Here is a 12728-nt window from a genome sequence, read left to right as displayed (position 1 = left end):
GTAGTTCTGAATGATATCGACAAATACACTTAAGTAATTTTTGCCATTTTGTAAAAGAAGTAAGGTGCAACATTTATTTTGATTCCTCGTTAATATTGGGGGTGTGAATATATGGATACTAAATAAAAAAAATCATATTATAACCGTTAACAATTATAAAAAGTTTCCAACAACAAAATAAGGTCAAGCAATTATTGTGTTTTTCTTCTTCAATTTTTTTCAACTAACCCATATTATGACATCTTTTTTAAGCAATTACTCACTCTTTTTAAGAAAATATAACACCATTAATATCTGTAAAATGTAATACTTTCTTTAAAATACTAATAACATTTGTATTTTTTTGAATAGAGGAAATACTATAGTAGTTTAATACTTTCTCCGTCCAACTTTAGCAGTCTCATTGACTTTTCTGCCCTCTTTTTTGTAAAAATGATAAAAAATAGTTAAAGTGGAGAAATGGTAAAGTAAGAGAGACAATAATGTACATAAGACTCTTCTCTATATTATTCTCTCTCTTAATTTATCATTCTCCTATTTAACTATTTTTTTTATCATTTCTACAAAAAGAGGGCAGAAAAGTCAATGAGACTGCTAAAGCGGGACGGAGGGAGTAATAAAACTTAAAAAATGAAATAAGAAATACTCCATCCGTCCCCGATTAAGAGTCACACTTTCACCAGACACGAGTTTTAAGAAATGTAAAGAAAAGTTGGTAGAAAACAATGTAACAATAAAGAAAAGTTGGTTGAAAAAGTTAATGGAATGTGAGACCCATTTTTTATATTGGTTTTATAATAAAATGTGAGTGAATTGAGTTAGTGGAATGTGAGACCTACTTACTATTTATGATAAAAATGAAGTGTGATTCTTGATTGAAGACGGTCGAAATAATGTGACTTTTAATCGGAGACGGAGGGAGTATTTTATTGGGCCGATTGTCCATTCCCATTGCCCATATCAGCACGTCACTAGTATAAAATAATCTCGACCCATTTTCATTATACACACACAAACACACACTGATAGACACATAACTGTGTGTCTTTCCGTGTGTGTGTATATATTCTGTATGTATACACTCATCGTCTCTCTGAAGCTTCCTAATCTTCTCCTCACCATGTGAGATGTGATTCCTCTTCTCTATTTCTCATGTGATAAAGCTGTTCTGGATTCCCCTCACTTCACCTCTTTTGGAGATCTAATCTCGAAGAAAAAACACGGAGAGAGAAAAACGAATTAGAAAATTATTCTGTTGTAAGCACTTTCTTATGTCTTTTGTTTTTTTTCCGGATTTCATTGCTTTTTCTATTAATATATGGATGTGCTTTCTGTGGTTCATGTACACATTCCATGTTTTAATGCTGTGAGCTTTCTCTATTTAATTGTGTGAAAGTGTGTTTGAAGCTCATTGAGTAAGCAGATCTTAGCTGAGTTCATTTGATTTGGTTGTATTTGTGATTAGGATTTGCAATTTAGAGCTGCTCTGGTGATTTTTTTTTCAAGTATTTATTGTTAACATAGAAATTTTACTTGTTTAGGGTTTTTACTTAGCTGATTCCAGTTTAGGAGATTTTCGATTGGGGCAGTCAATTCCGAGAAATTCGAAGAGTTATATCGTTAGGCATTTGCTTCGTCTTTAGTCTTCTGAGCTTGTTGGCTTTCAAAGTAAAATTGTTTGGTTTTGGAGATTGTGCATTTTAGAGATTGTGGATGATGGATAAGGATAAATCTCACCATGGGAACGCACTTCCGCCGTCGGGGAGATACCCTGTTTTCTCTCCACCGGGGAGTAGTTACAGTGCAAAGTTGGAGCAATCTGGTTCGTCGAATTTACCTCCGTTGGGGCCAGGTAGTTCATCAGAGCAGGGTCATTTTGGTCATGGTATGCAGTCGGATTCTAGGCAATTTAGTCATGATATAAGCCGCATGCCTGACAATCCACCGAAGAATATTGGTCATCGACGTGCTCACTCTGAGATTCTTACTCTTCCGGATGATATTAGCTTTGACAGTGATTTGGGGGTTGTTGGTGGCTTGGATGGGCCTTCTTTTTCCGATGACACCGAGGATGACTTGCTTTCCATGTATCTTGACATGGATAAGTTCAATTCTACATCTGCAACTTCATCATTCCAAGTTGGCGAGTCGTCTAATACAATGTCAGTGGAGCAAGGTCTTTCATCTGGTCCATTGGGAGCAGCTGGTCAATCTTTAACTGAAAAACCGAGGATTAGGCATCAGCACAGCCAGTCCATGGATGGGTCGACTACTATCAAATCAGAGATGCTCATGTCTGGTTCAGAAGATCCCGTTTCTACTGATGCTAAGAAGGCCATGTCTGCTGCTAAGCTCGCTGAGCTTGCTCTTATTGATCCAAAGCGTGCTAAGAGGTAGCATTTTCATTCTGACTCCATTACTTTTTTCCATGGTAAATTTGCAAATTTTGAATATTCTATTTGCATCCTGCATGTCCATGTTAATTTTTTGTTCATACTTTCTCAGTTTAGTCAATTTGTATTACAGTTATGTATATCACTGTTTGTGTTTAGTTGAAGATAACACCATGCCTTCAACATTAAAATGTGAAGAATATTGCCACTTCAATTCATCGTTGATCTGAATTGCCAGTAGCCATCTATTTATGTCTTACTATTTTATAGTGCAGTTAGTGTGTCAGTTACTATAGGAATGTTAACAGTTAAGTTTCATAAGAATATTTCATTACGAGGAGATAGCCTTAATATCCTTGTGCTATTTTATCTGACCAGAGTGTCTTATGCTTTCTTCTAACAGGATTTGGGCAAATAGGCAGTCAGCAGCAAGATCAAAGGAACGTAAAATGAGATACATAGCTGAACTTGAAAGGAAAGTACAGACTCTGCAAACAGAAGCAACTTCGTTGTCCGCACAGTTAACTCTACTGCAGGTGACTTTAGCCTCTTTCCTGCATCAATTATTAATTCATGCTTGCTGCGAGCTCCAATAATCAATCCCACTTTCCTGCTCCCTAACAAGAAAGAATTAACTTGGTACATCTTCTGAGGTATATGCTTGTTGACTGAAACTTCACCTCTAGACAATAGATGGATTATGTAAATAAGAGAGGACTGAAGGAAGAGTTTAATGAATAATTTTCTGTGTCAGAAATTTGTTAGTGTTTTATGTTTGGGTATGCAATGTGTTATCTGGAAATGAATGGGATTTGGATTAGCTGAAATGACAGAGTTGCACAGTTCTTCTCTTTGGTTATTATATTCATTGCTCGTGCAATCATGCATGTTTCTGTGTTTTTTCTTTCTAATATTGTTGCCTGTGTAATCATGCACGACCTAGTATCTTTGAGTATATCTATAGAATGTTAATTGTGTCTTGCGTTTTTAAGCAGAGAGACACCAATGGTCTTACAGCGGAAAATAGTGAACTCAAACTGCGGTTGCAGACGATGGAACAACAAGTGCACTTACAAGATGGTAAAAATATCTACACTTCATTTTATCCTTTTGTTTCTTTCACACTCTTTCCACCTTTCTTGAAATAATTGAAACAAGAAGATGCAGAATGGGGCTGGGAAGGAAGTAGAGTATTGGCTTTAAAGTCTGATAATTTACTCTTGCTAATCTTAGTATGTTGGTTTGAGTGGTTACTGGTTAGATTATTTGACCATTACATCTTCTATGCATCAAATCATTGCTGAATTTAATTTTCTTAAGCAAATCTTTTTCTAAGTGCTTGCTCTAGAGAAGTAGTTGATCTTCCAAAGTATAAAATGTCTTTTTGGATTTCTTTACTACTAATGTCATAGAAGTAAACATGACTCGAGTGAAAAATAAAAATGAACAATATATTGATGCTACTCTTTGGCATGAACTGCCATAGGATTGATGAGGGAAGAATTTTGGTTTAGTGCTTATATTATTAGAAGATTAAATAACTAATGTATTTGTAACACTGAGTTGATATATCTTTCGCATCCTACCTACGCAATAAAAGCTAACAGATATTCTCTTGAACTCGAACTTCAGCTTTGAATGACGCTTTGAAAGAAGAGATTCAGCATCTCAAGGTTCTAACTGGTCAGCCAATGTCTAATGGCGGAGCTATGATGAACTTTCCTGCATCCTATGGAGCTAATCAGCAATATTTCTCCAACAGTCACACAATGAACACATTGCTGACTGCTCAACAACTTCAGCAACTCCAGCTACATTCTCAGAAGCAGCAGCAGCACCAATTTCAGCAGCGTCAACTTCATCAGTTTCAGCAGCAACAGATGCAGCACCAGCAGGAGCAGCAGCAGTCGCAGACTGCCGATATGAAGCTTAGAAATTCTATGCAATCTTCTATGGAAAAGGACCGTGCCCCCGACTCATCATCGAAGGACTAGACATGGAAACAGGCACGCTTTTTGGGCAGAAGGCCGCGTATGTCATGGATCTCTGTTGTCATCTCTTAGCTCAGTTACTTTGTTAGTCTTGTTTAGGTAAAAATGCACAATATTGGTTTCAGTAGGCAGTTTATTCAATTTGAGTTGCTCCATATTTGTTTCATTACTCTCACCTAGTGTATTGAGTTTCGAGTATTATGTTTAGTAGTAAAACTTATTTACTTCACATGACTCTGCTCAATTTTTTTTATTTTTAGTAAAAAAAATCTTTCAGCACCTTTTTATGTATAGTCAGTTAAAATCATTAATTTTTATTTTTATAGTAGCTAGAATATATGCGTTGCTTGACCTACAATATGCCTAACTACATGTGCATGTGTCACATCAAAACTGATTCAAATATTTCAGATTCCATACTTGAATAAAACAAAAAAAAGTGCTTTGCAAATATGGAAACTAACGTGCAATATAGAATACAAAAATTGCAATAAAATTTCTCACATGGGAAACCAGATGTGATGTAAATTGTGGTTGACTGATCAATTCCAAATAAACAGTTTATTACATTATGTAAGTTCAATTGAACACTAGTTCAACAACCTAGTTAGGGATCTGACTGTACCATAAATTAAACAGCAAACTGCCTACATGACTGTATATCCAGGACCTCCGCCGCCCTCTGGTACTGTCCACTCGATATTCTGTTTCGGGTCCTTAATATCACAGGCCTGCAGAACGTAAAGAAAAATCAAACTCGTCAACTAGAACGATTTTATCAAAGAATCACAACATTACGATAGCATCAACGGTGCATCTTTTTCATGGTGGCAACTTCACGTTGAGTTGTTTCTGGAAGATTCTTAATACGCGCATTTTCTAACGATTGATGTATGGAGCATACGAATTAGTAACAACTGTACCTTGCAATGCAGGCAGTTTTGAGCATTGATCTGTAGCTTCTGATGGCCATTTTCATCTGCGGTGTACCTGTCATTCGTGCAAGGATCATCAACGAGGACTGGAGATAAAACGGGTCGGATTGGATGATTTTGTTATTAAGTGTACTTACTCATAAACACGAGCTGGGCAATATCTTGATTCAGGTGCAGCGTACACGGGCAAGTTTACAAGTTCAGGAATTTTTGGGTCCCTCAGGCGAAGGTGAGCTGGTTGGTCGTGGTCATGATTTGTACTGCTCCTAAAAGAAAGTGAAAATAGAAATTGGAAACCATGTCATAGATGTTGGTACGTCAAACATGGCTGATATAATATGACAGAAAGAGAGAGAGAGAGAGAGAGGGTACCTGTACAAAGATGTTGGTACGTCAAAAGATATAACGCCATCAGGCTTTGGGTATTCAATCGGGTTCCACTTCTGCGCTTCCTGCAGTTTCAAGTATGACGAGAAATAAGTAAAGAGCATAGTCGTCACCTTCACTAAATAGGTAAGGAAAAATAAGTATATAAATCATGGATTCATGATTATTAGTCCCAACTAAAGTAAGAAAAGTGAACCATGATAACTAGCCCCATGTAATTTTACATCTCGTCAGAAAAGATCTTACATCTGTTGCCTCGTGATCAGGTTTTCCATGCTTCAGTGTCCATGGAGATCTACCCTTCATTATATAACTGGATAAGGAAGCACCAAACAGACGGTAACGTACCAGATAAAACATGAAGACAAGTCTAGAACAACGTTTCACAAAGAAGCTTTTGATGAAATAAAGGAATAGTTAATCTTACTGTTCCAAAGCACTTAGTGCTAGACCAGGATATAGACCATAATCAAATGCCTGCAATATAGTAAGAGATATTTTAGTTCCCTCGAATAATTGTTTTTAAGCAAATCATAACACTCACCGGTCGATAATTTCTTGCACTGTGAAGCTCTTTCCATATCCAAGAACTTTTTAAACTGTCCCAGAAGGCTTCTAATGGTGAGCCTTCGCGAAGTGCTCGGAATGCAGATTCTGCAGCTAGCATTCCTGATAAAGAAGAGAGAGATTTCGATTGACATAATAGTGAAGTAATGAAATTAAATAAGACGGAGACATTCTCTCAGTCCAAAAAATGACCTGCTTCCTTCAAAGGTTAAGAGCAAAACATCTATAAAGGGAAGCTTTTCATTATTTTTGAATTTGGAAAATAATAATTTAACGAACAATATGAAGAATTTTTCATTATGATTTCTCTTATAGAATTGCCCATCAGATGAAGCTTTAATAAAAATTTATAGATCAATACCTGATTTCATTGCAGTGTGGGATCCTTTTATTTTTGGTACATTTAGGAAACCAGCCGAACATCCGATGATTGCTCCACCAGGGAAAACTGGATATGGTATGGACTGCAATATAAAGAACATCATATATTAATTGAAATATGTTTAAACACAATGTATTTTAGAAAATTACTAAAACTTTTTCTTCCAATGACCATATAAAGCTACAATTGATTGTTTCAATAATTCAGTTATTTGTTATCTCTTTTGTTTTTCATGTCCTGTTTCATGTAAGTTGGAGAAGAATGAACTGCCTGATTCACCTGGTAGCCACCTTCGTTCAATGTTCGAGCACCATACTCAAGGGCAGTACCTCCTTCAAGCAGAGGCTGGATTGCAGGGTGATGCTTAAATTTCTGAAGAGAAAGAGAGAGAAAGAGGAGAGAAAGATAGATCAGTACCATATTCAGAACTCTCATGAAAGATCAGTAAGCATGCTTTAAGCAAAATTTTCAGTTTGTTGATGAACGAGCTGGTCAAGCTTTACCTGAAACTCTTCATAAGGATTCAAGTAAGGATTGCTATAGTTCAAGGCAACCACAAATCCAAGAGCAACCTATGGAGAGGAAAAATATATAGAAACCCAAATTTATATCAACAGCTCAAGACCATCATAACATCAGTTATCCACATCTAGAAATGTTAGGATTCTACACAAAGCTACAATCTGTGATGTCTTTATATAAGAAACTATTTGGGAACAAGGAGGGCATGTAGAACTAGTGTATTGCAGAAATGGAGGATACAATTAAAGCAAGTGGCATGGGGTAATCGTGGGAAACTGGAACCAAATAAAATGCTAGCAAATGAAAGCAATTGATAGATGGGAAATTACAATTTTTTTGTCTATATGAAATGTAGATGCTTAAGAAATACCTGTTTATCTTTCATATGATACAAGAAAGATCCCCCATAGGTCTTGGGATCCAGGGGCCAGCCTAAGGTGTGGAGCACAGAGCCAGGATGATGCTTGTCTTCATTAATCTCCCAAACCTGACAAATTAATAATCTAAGGAACAAGGTTCGTTCGTTTCATGGATACAGTAGCAGCAAAATTGTTGATTGACAGCTCTTAAATTAGACGTTTTAGTGTCATATTGGAAAATTACTAGTTAGAACACTTGCAATAATACGCCTCATTTTCGTATGGGAAAAGTACCAAAAGAATTTTATCAGTGCCAATGTTTCCCACTGTTGAAATGTCCCTATAGAACATTTTTATGGGCTTGTAGCGACAAACATACAAAGATGAGGTGCATGTAAGAAGATAATGAGAAGCTCACAACCGGAAAATAATAGACCTTCTAATGTGCAAGGTTCAGCAGGAAAATGGAGCTCTCTCGCCTAGAATGCTGCATATATACCTCTTTAATTCCTAAAGCATAAGTCTGATGTTGCCCGTGCCCTTTTTCTCGCAAGTTGTACTTACTTATCACTTTCTGCGTGTATCATATGATCTCAAATCAATTTACATCCCCATAGCCAAGATATTCTTGGTAAAGATACGGATAACAGCAGTTTAGAATTACCTCTGATAGAGACCCTCGACAGCCTTCTGCAAATAGAGTCACATGGCCTGCATCAGGCATAAGACAACAAGATGCTTAGTGCCAGAGACAACCATTTACTTGTTCATTTTAAGACAGACCAAATTGTGATATGATTTCGGTGTTTATTATACAATAAGAACCAGTACTATTGCACAATATATATGCTATATCTAAAAATTGCAATATCAACAGTATGGTACCCCGCACCCAAAGATCCATACATGAAGAAGAATGTGTACACAACATGACTTGCCTTTTAATTCCACACCCGGCTGAAAAATGTCTTTTTTAGAGCCATCTTTAGCCACTCCCATATCATTGGTAGCAATGCCGACTACCTTATCAGTTGAGTCATATAGGATCTGAAAGAATAAATTGATAGAGTGAGAGCATATACTAGCGAACATAACATTGATGAGCCCCAACAAATAAGTACCTCGCTAGCTGCAAAGCCTGGGTATATCTCAACTCCTAATTCTTCAGCCTTCAAACCCAACCAACGTACCAGTTGACTCAAACTGCAGAACTAGCTTCACATTAATATATGTGTCACAAGCAACAGTTCCTAAATTAATCTACACATTGAAATATAAATTCAGTCTGACCACGTCTCCCCTGATTGTAGAGCTGATGATCACGAATTTTTATTTTCTCATTGGATGGTACATGGTTCCAATGATTCATATTACCATAAACAAGATCATGAGAAGATACAGTAAAACAGACTTTGTTTAAGGGAGAGGTTTCAAAGGTTATTACCTTATGACATAATTTCCTTGGTTATCGAATGGAGATGGTAAGGAAAAAGCTCGAGTCTTAGAAAGCAACCAAAATTTATCAGACGAAACAGGGACATAGATGGGTGCCTGGAAGTTGTGTTGATAATTAGAATTAAAACATTGCAATGAAGACCATTAATATGTAGCAATATCATTAAAAAAACCAAAAGAATATTCTTTTCTATCATTGTCACACAATAAGATCTGATTTTATCAGTAAGATTGAAAGTTTGTCAACTGAAATAGAAGCAAAAATTGTCAGAAGTTACTTGAATTCATTTTTCCTCTCCAGTCCGGAAGATGTTATCTAAATGCTAATGCCATTCATGCAAACTGGATTGTAGTTTTCCCACTAGCTAGGAAAACAATGTTCACAAGCCAAGTCATAAAATTCATATCCCAACTAAAGAATTTTTATAATCTTGAAAAGCTACATTACAAAACATATTTTTCTTAAATGGAAAACACACACAAACCTCCTCTTGTTTCCAATTTGGCAGAAGCTCATCCAATGCCCGAGGCTCGAAAACATTCCCTGATAGTATATGAGCACCTAGTGTACAAAACAGAGGGAATAAATGACAAAGAAGAACAGAAAAACAGAAGCTGCTTTTGCTTGAATATAGCCCATAACACACTTCATATATATAGCCTCCATTTAATCAGATTGCTTAGAGGTTAATTTTCACAAATCTTATATTTCAATTTGTTAGCGAATATCTATAACTGCTTCAATATTTCTTCAAATTTAAAATTTTGAATGAGCAAATGACTAGTTTCATACCTACTTCAGCCCCCTTCTCCACAACACAAACAGACAAATCAACATCATTTTCCTTGCACAATTGCTTCAATCTAATTGCAGCTGACAAACCAGCAGGTCCCGCCCCAACAATCACCACGTCATAATTCAAGCACTCTCTCCCCACCGATTCACTGCAAAAGCTCCTCACTCGACTGAAAAACCTAGACAGCCAAAACCCAGTATAATTTCGACTGAAAGGTGCAGTCTTTGATGAACTCGAGTGAGCAGAGGTGTTGGAGAGATGGTGAAACAGAGAAATTTGAATTCCGGTTAGGGATTTCGATGGTTTGAATTTGGAAGAGATGAGCTTGAGCATGATTCAAAGAATTGATTTTGATGTCAAAAATGTTACCTTTGCAGCTATTTACATGGAAAATTCGAGGGAGAAAATCTTTATCAATATAGAAATTTTAGCATAGAATCGTGTACACTTCAATCTTATTGATTTTGGATTATTAGGATTTATTTGATGATAAATATCTCCACGTCACTAATTAAAACAAATAATGAGTATGATTATAAAAATTAAATCTTAATTTCTAGTGTTAGAATTGTCATTTGTTTGTGAATATCGAAGTAGGTGAATTCGGAAATAATTAAAATATTTTGGATACTTGATTTGTATCAAGAAAATAAATCAGATTAAACTGAAGTTGGATAAATAGAAAAGGACGTGGAAACACGTGGAGATACGATTGTTTTATTTAAATATTTTAGGATAAGCTTCGAATTTTTGTCTATGTAATTTTTCATTTTAGTTTTAAATAATTAGTACTCATGTAAATTGAGTTGATTATTCCATAAATAATGCCTAGCTACCACCATGATCATGAATATCAAAACATGAATACATGATACACAAAAATTAAGAAAAAAAAAGGAAAAAACACAAAATAATCTAATTAAGATACTAGAATGGTTCTACAAAGTGTAATGCACCATGGCAATGTGGTTATGAGCCACAGTTCCAATCCACAATTTCCCATCTCTCTCTCTAACCTCACTCACTAGCTTCATCACTTCCCCTTTCCTATCATCAAGAACGTCCAAGATCTCTCCTTCTCCATTCAATCTTGCCACCATCGTGTACATCGGCGTTCCGGCCGATTCCGCTAGGTATTTCATTGGAACCGGCAGCCGGAAATAGAGGCTCCGCATCCACGGATAGTGGATTAGAATCTCTTGCACCACCGTTCTGCAACAATCTATCGCCACCCAGAAATCCCCTCTCTCGCTCATCCGCACGTTATCCGGGAACCCGGGAAGGTTTGCGGCCAACTCTACCGTGCCGGACTTTGGCCCCTCCAAGAAATATTTCATGATCCTACACTTTTAAGTGGTTACTGCGTGCAATAGTGTATCCAATATTTTTGCGACAAATAACTACATAACACATAAAAAAAAAAAAAACTTAAATGTAGTAATTGAGATGTTTCTATTTCGATAAGAGAATTTAGGTAGTGGTGTTTAATCAATATTTTTATAGTCACATGCGTTTTAAAATAGATGCAAATAATGGAGTTTGATCTCGGAATCACCTGCAGTTGGTAGTTTCGGCGTAGAGAAGGAAAGATTGGTCCTTAGACAACTGCACCCCATTTGGAAAAGCCAATCCTCGGTGAACTACGTGTGTAGTTTTTGTAGGAGGATCATATCTCAAGATTCTCCCTGTTGATTCCCCTTCCAAAAGTATGAAGAAATGATCCCTACATTAATTAATCTTCCAATTTCATCACCAAGATATATATACATATAAATAAATATATCTTGATCTTAAGAACTTACACTCTATTGTATCTTGTGCTCGAATCCGTGAAGAAAATGGAACCATTTTGATGAATATCAAGATCATTAGCAAAAAGAATTGGTTGGCCATCCACATGTGTTGCTAGTGGTGTTGCTAGGCCACCTTGGGCTCCCACCACCATGAGCCCATAATAAGCATCCGCGATGTACAAATCCCCGCTTTTCACGTCGAATCTCAGCCCGAGAGGCCGTCCACACTCCGCCTCTACCTTCCACTGCTTCTTTGTCGTTGAGTCCACTCCTTGCGCACACACTTTCTCCGTCCTAGAAAATAGTACGTGAAATGCTAATGGTCAACAATTTTGACTAATTAGACATGTCAAAATTTTAAAAATTATCCGGCCCAAAACCGAACGATTGGGCCGGGCCAGTTTACCAGTTAGGTGAGACGAGGGCAAATGTCTCCCAACCCACACCTTCGCCCATCCATCGTACAATGCGCCCGTCGGCCAGACCCGAATACGGGCCTCGGCCTGAAGGGTCAAACTCGAGGGACTCGGGCCCGAAAGTCTCGTTCTTGAAGAGCAAATAGCCTAGCCCTAGACGGCTCCGGTCGTCCCAAGGCCAGCTCTTCATCACTTGTTTGTAAGGAGCAATGTCGTTTCTCACGGGCTGGAAGTCACGGCCCGCGATCGGGCTCAGCCCGAAAGGGTCCATCATTATAAAACTCAATGCTAGGAAAAAGAGAAGAATGTAGGGGTGCTGCAAGAGAAGTATTCTCTTCTCCATGAAATGATGATGATCAAGATTTTTTATTGGTTAGTGAAATTTGATTGAGGTAGGATTAGAGTGTTGTATAAGTATTAGTCCTTAAGAGAGGGATGGTTGAATTGATCATGAGATTGTTGTGTGGAATTATGTGGTTTGGGAGTAGGTTTTATGATAAATCCTTAATAATGTCATGCTTATCTTGTTCGTCTCATTTATAGTTGAGAAGTGGAAAAGGAAATTGATGATTTCTTCTTGCAATACGAGAGCAAATATGCAAGGCTTATAATATAAACAATGAAATGAGTGTTTTTATCATAGAATGACAATCATATTCTCAAATAATAAGACATAGTATATCCAAATATCACATTTATTGTTTTTGGATTTCAATCATAAACTAGTCTAC

The 12728-nt window shown here is 36.9% G+C and overlaps 3 protein-coding genes across 5 annotated transcripts; 1 reads left to right on the top strand and 2 right to left on the bottom strand.

Annotated features, from left to right (window-relative positions):
- Positions 1-1020: 1020 nt before the first annotated feature.
- LOC125201698 (probable transcription factor PosF21) lies at positions 1021-4613 on the top strand. 2 transcript variants are annotated; one of them, XM_048099915.1, is made up of 5 exons: positions 1021-1257; positions 1542-2393; positions 2797-2929; positions 3389-3473; positions 4026-4613. In XM_048099915.1, the coding sequence occupies exons 2-5, from the start codon at positions 1714-1716 to the stop codon at positions 4385-4387; spliced, it is 1260 nt and encodes a 419-aa protein (XP_047955872.1). In that variant the 5' UTR covers positions 1021-1257; positions 1542-1713; the 3' UTR covers positions 4388-4613. The 2 variants fall into 2 exon arrangements, with proteins under 2 accessions (XP_047955872.1, XP_047955871.1); XM_048099914.1 differs by having other exon boundaries at positions 3386-3473.
- Positions 4614-4856: 243 nt separating this feature from the next.
- Positions 4857-10207, bottom strand: LOC125203788 (electron transfer flavoprotein-ubiquinone oxidoreductase, mitochondrial). 2 transcript variants are annotated; one of them, XM_048102239.1, is made up of 18 exons: positions 9785-10207; positions 9477-9553; positions 8981-9087; positions 8658-8739; positions 8475-8583; positions 8201-8247; positions 8036-8110; positions 7548-7664; positions 7159-7227; positions 6935-7027; positions 6635-6737; positions 6251-6375; positions 6134-6183; positions 5953-6019; positions 5692-5771; positions 5457-5585; positions 5308-5374; positions 4857-5115 (listed from the first exon to the last, which is right to left on the bottom strand). In XM_048102239.1, the coding sequence occupies exons 1-18, from the start codon at positions 10119-10121 to the stop codon at positions 5032-5034; spliced, it is 1818 nt and encodes a 605-aa protein (XP_047958196.1). In that variant the 5' UTR covers positions 10122-10207; the 3' UTR covers positions 4857-5031. The 2 variants fall into 2 exon arrangements, 1 of the variants encoding a protein (XP_047958196.1); XR_007173440.1 differs by lacking the exon at positions 4857-5115 and having other exon boundaries at positions 5948-6019.
- Positions 10208-10580: 373 nt separating this feature from the next.
- Positions 10581-12358, bottom strand: LOC125216153 (protein STRICTOSIDINE SYNTHASE-LIKE 13). Its single transcript, XM_048117826.1, has 4 exons — positions 11988-12358; positions 11591-11875; positions 11344-11511; positions 10581-11129 (listed from the first exon to the last, which is right to left on the bottom strand). Exons 1-4 carry the CDS (start codon positions 12338-12340, stop codon positions 10727-10729), a joined length of 1209 nt encoding a protein of 402 aa, XP_047973783.1. The 5' UTR covers positions 12341-12358; the 3' UTR covers positions 10581-10726.
- Positions 12359-12728: the final 370 nt, after the last annotated feature.

The sequence above is a fragment of the Salvia hispanica genome, chromosome 1, assembly GCF_023119035.1.
Source record: "Salvia hispanica cultivar TCC Black 2014 chromosome 1, UniMelb_Shisp_WGS_1.0, whole genome shotgun sequence".
In the NCBI taxonomy this organism is placed as follows: domain Eukaryota; kingdom Viridiplantae; phylum Streptophyta; class Magnoliopsida; order Lamiales; family Lamiaceae; genus Salvia; species Salvia hispanica.
The sequence above is the reverse complement of the archived record's forward strand: the minus strand, read 5'-3'. Positions and strand labels throughout refer to the sequence as shown.

Coding starts and splice junctions, on each gene's coding strand:
- LOC125201698 (XM_048099914.1), top strand. CDS start 1,714: ATGATGGATAAGGATAAATCTCACCATGGGAACGCACTTCCGCCGTCG. Junction 2,930..3,385: donor CACAGTTAACTCTACTGCAG/GTGACTTTAGCC, acceptor TGCGTTTTTAAG/CAGAGAGACACCAATGGTCT. Junction 3,474..4,025: donor ACAAGTGCACTTACAAGATG/GTAAAAATATCT, acceptor CTCGAACTTCAG/CTTTGAATGACGCTTTGAAA.
- LOC125203788 (XM_048102239.1), bottom strand. CDS start 10,121: ATGCTCAAGCTCATCTCTTCCAAATTCAAACCATCGAAATCCCTAACC. Junction 6,738..6,934: donor TGAACGAAGGTGGCTACCAG/GTGAATCAGGCA, acceptor TTTATATTGCAG/TCCATACCATATCCAGTTTT. Junction 6,020..6,133: donor GCACTAAGTGCTTTGGAACA/GTAAGATTAACT, acceptor TTCCTTATCCAG/TTATATAATGAAGGGTAGAT.
- LOC125216153 (XM_048117826.1), bottom strand. CDS start 12,340: ATGGAGAAGAGAATACTTCTCTTGCAGCACCCCTACATTCTTCTCTTT. Junction 11,876..11,987: donor GCCCTCGTCTCACCTAACTG/GTAAACTGGCCC, acceptor ACTATTTTCTAG/GACGGAGAAAGTGTGTGCGC. Junction 11,512..11,590: donor AGCACAAGATACAATAGAGT/GTAAGTTCTTAA, acceptor TAATTAATGTAG/GGATCATTTCTTCATACTTT.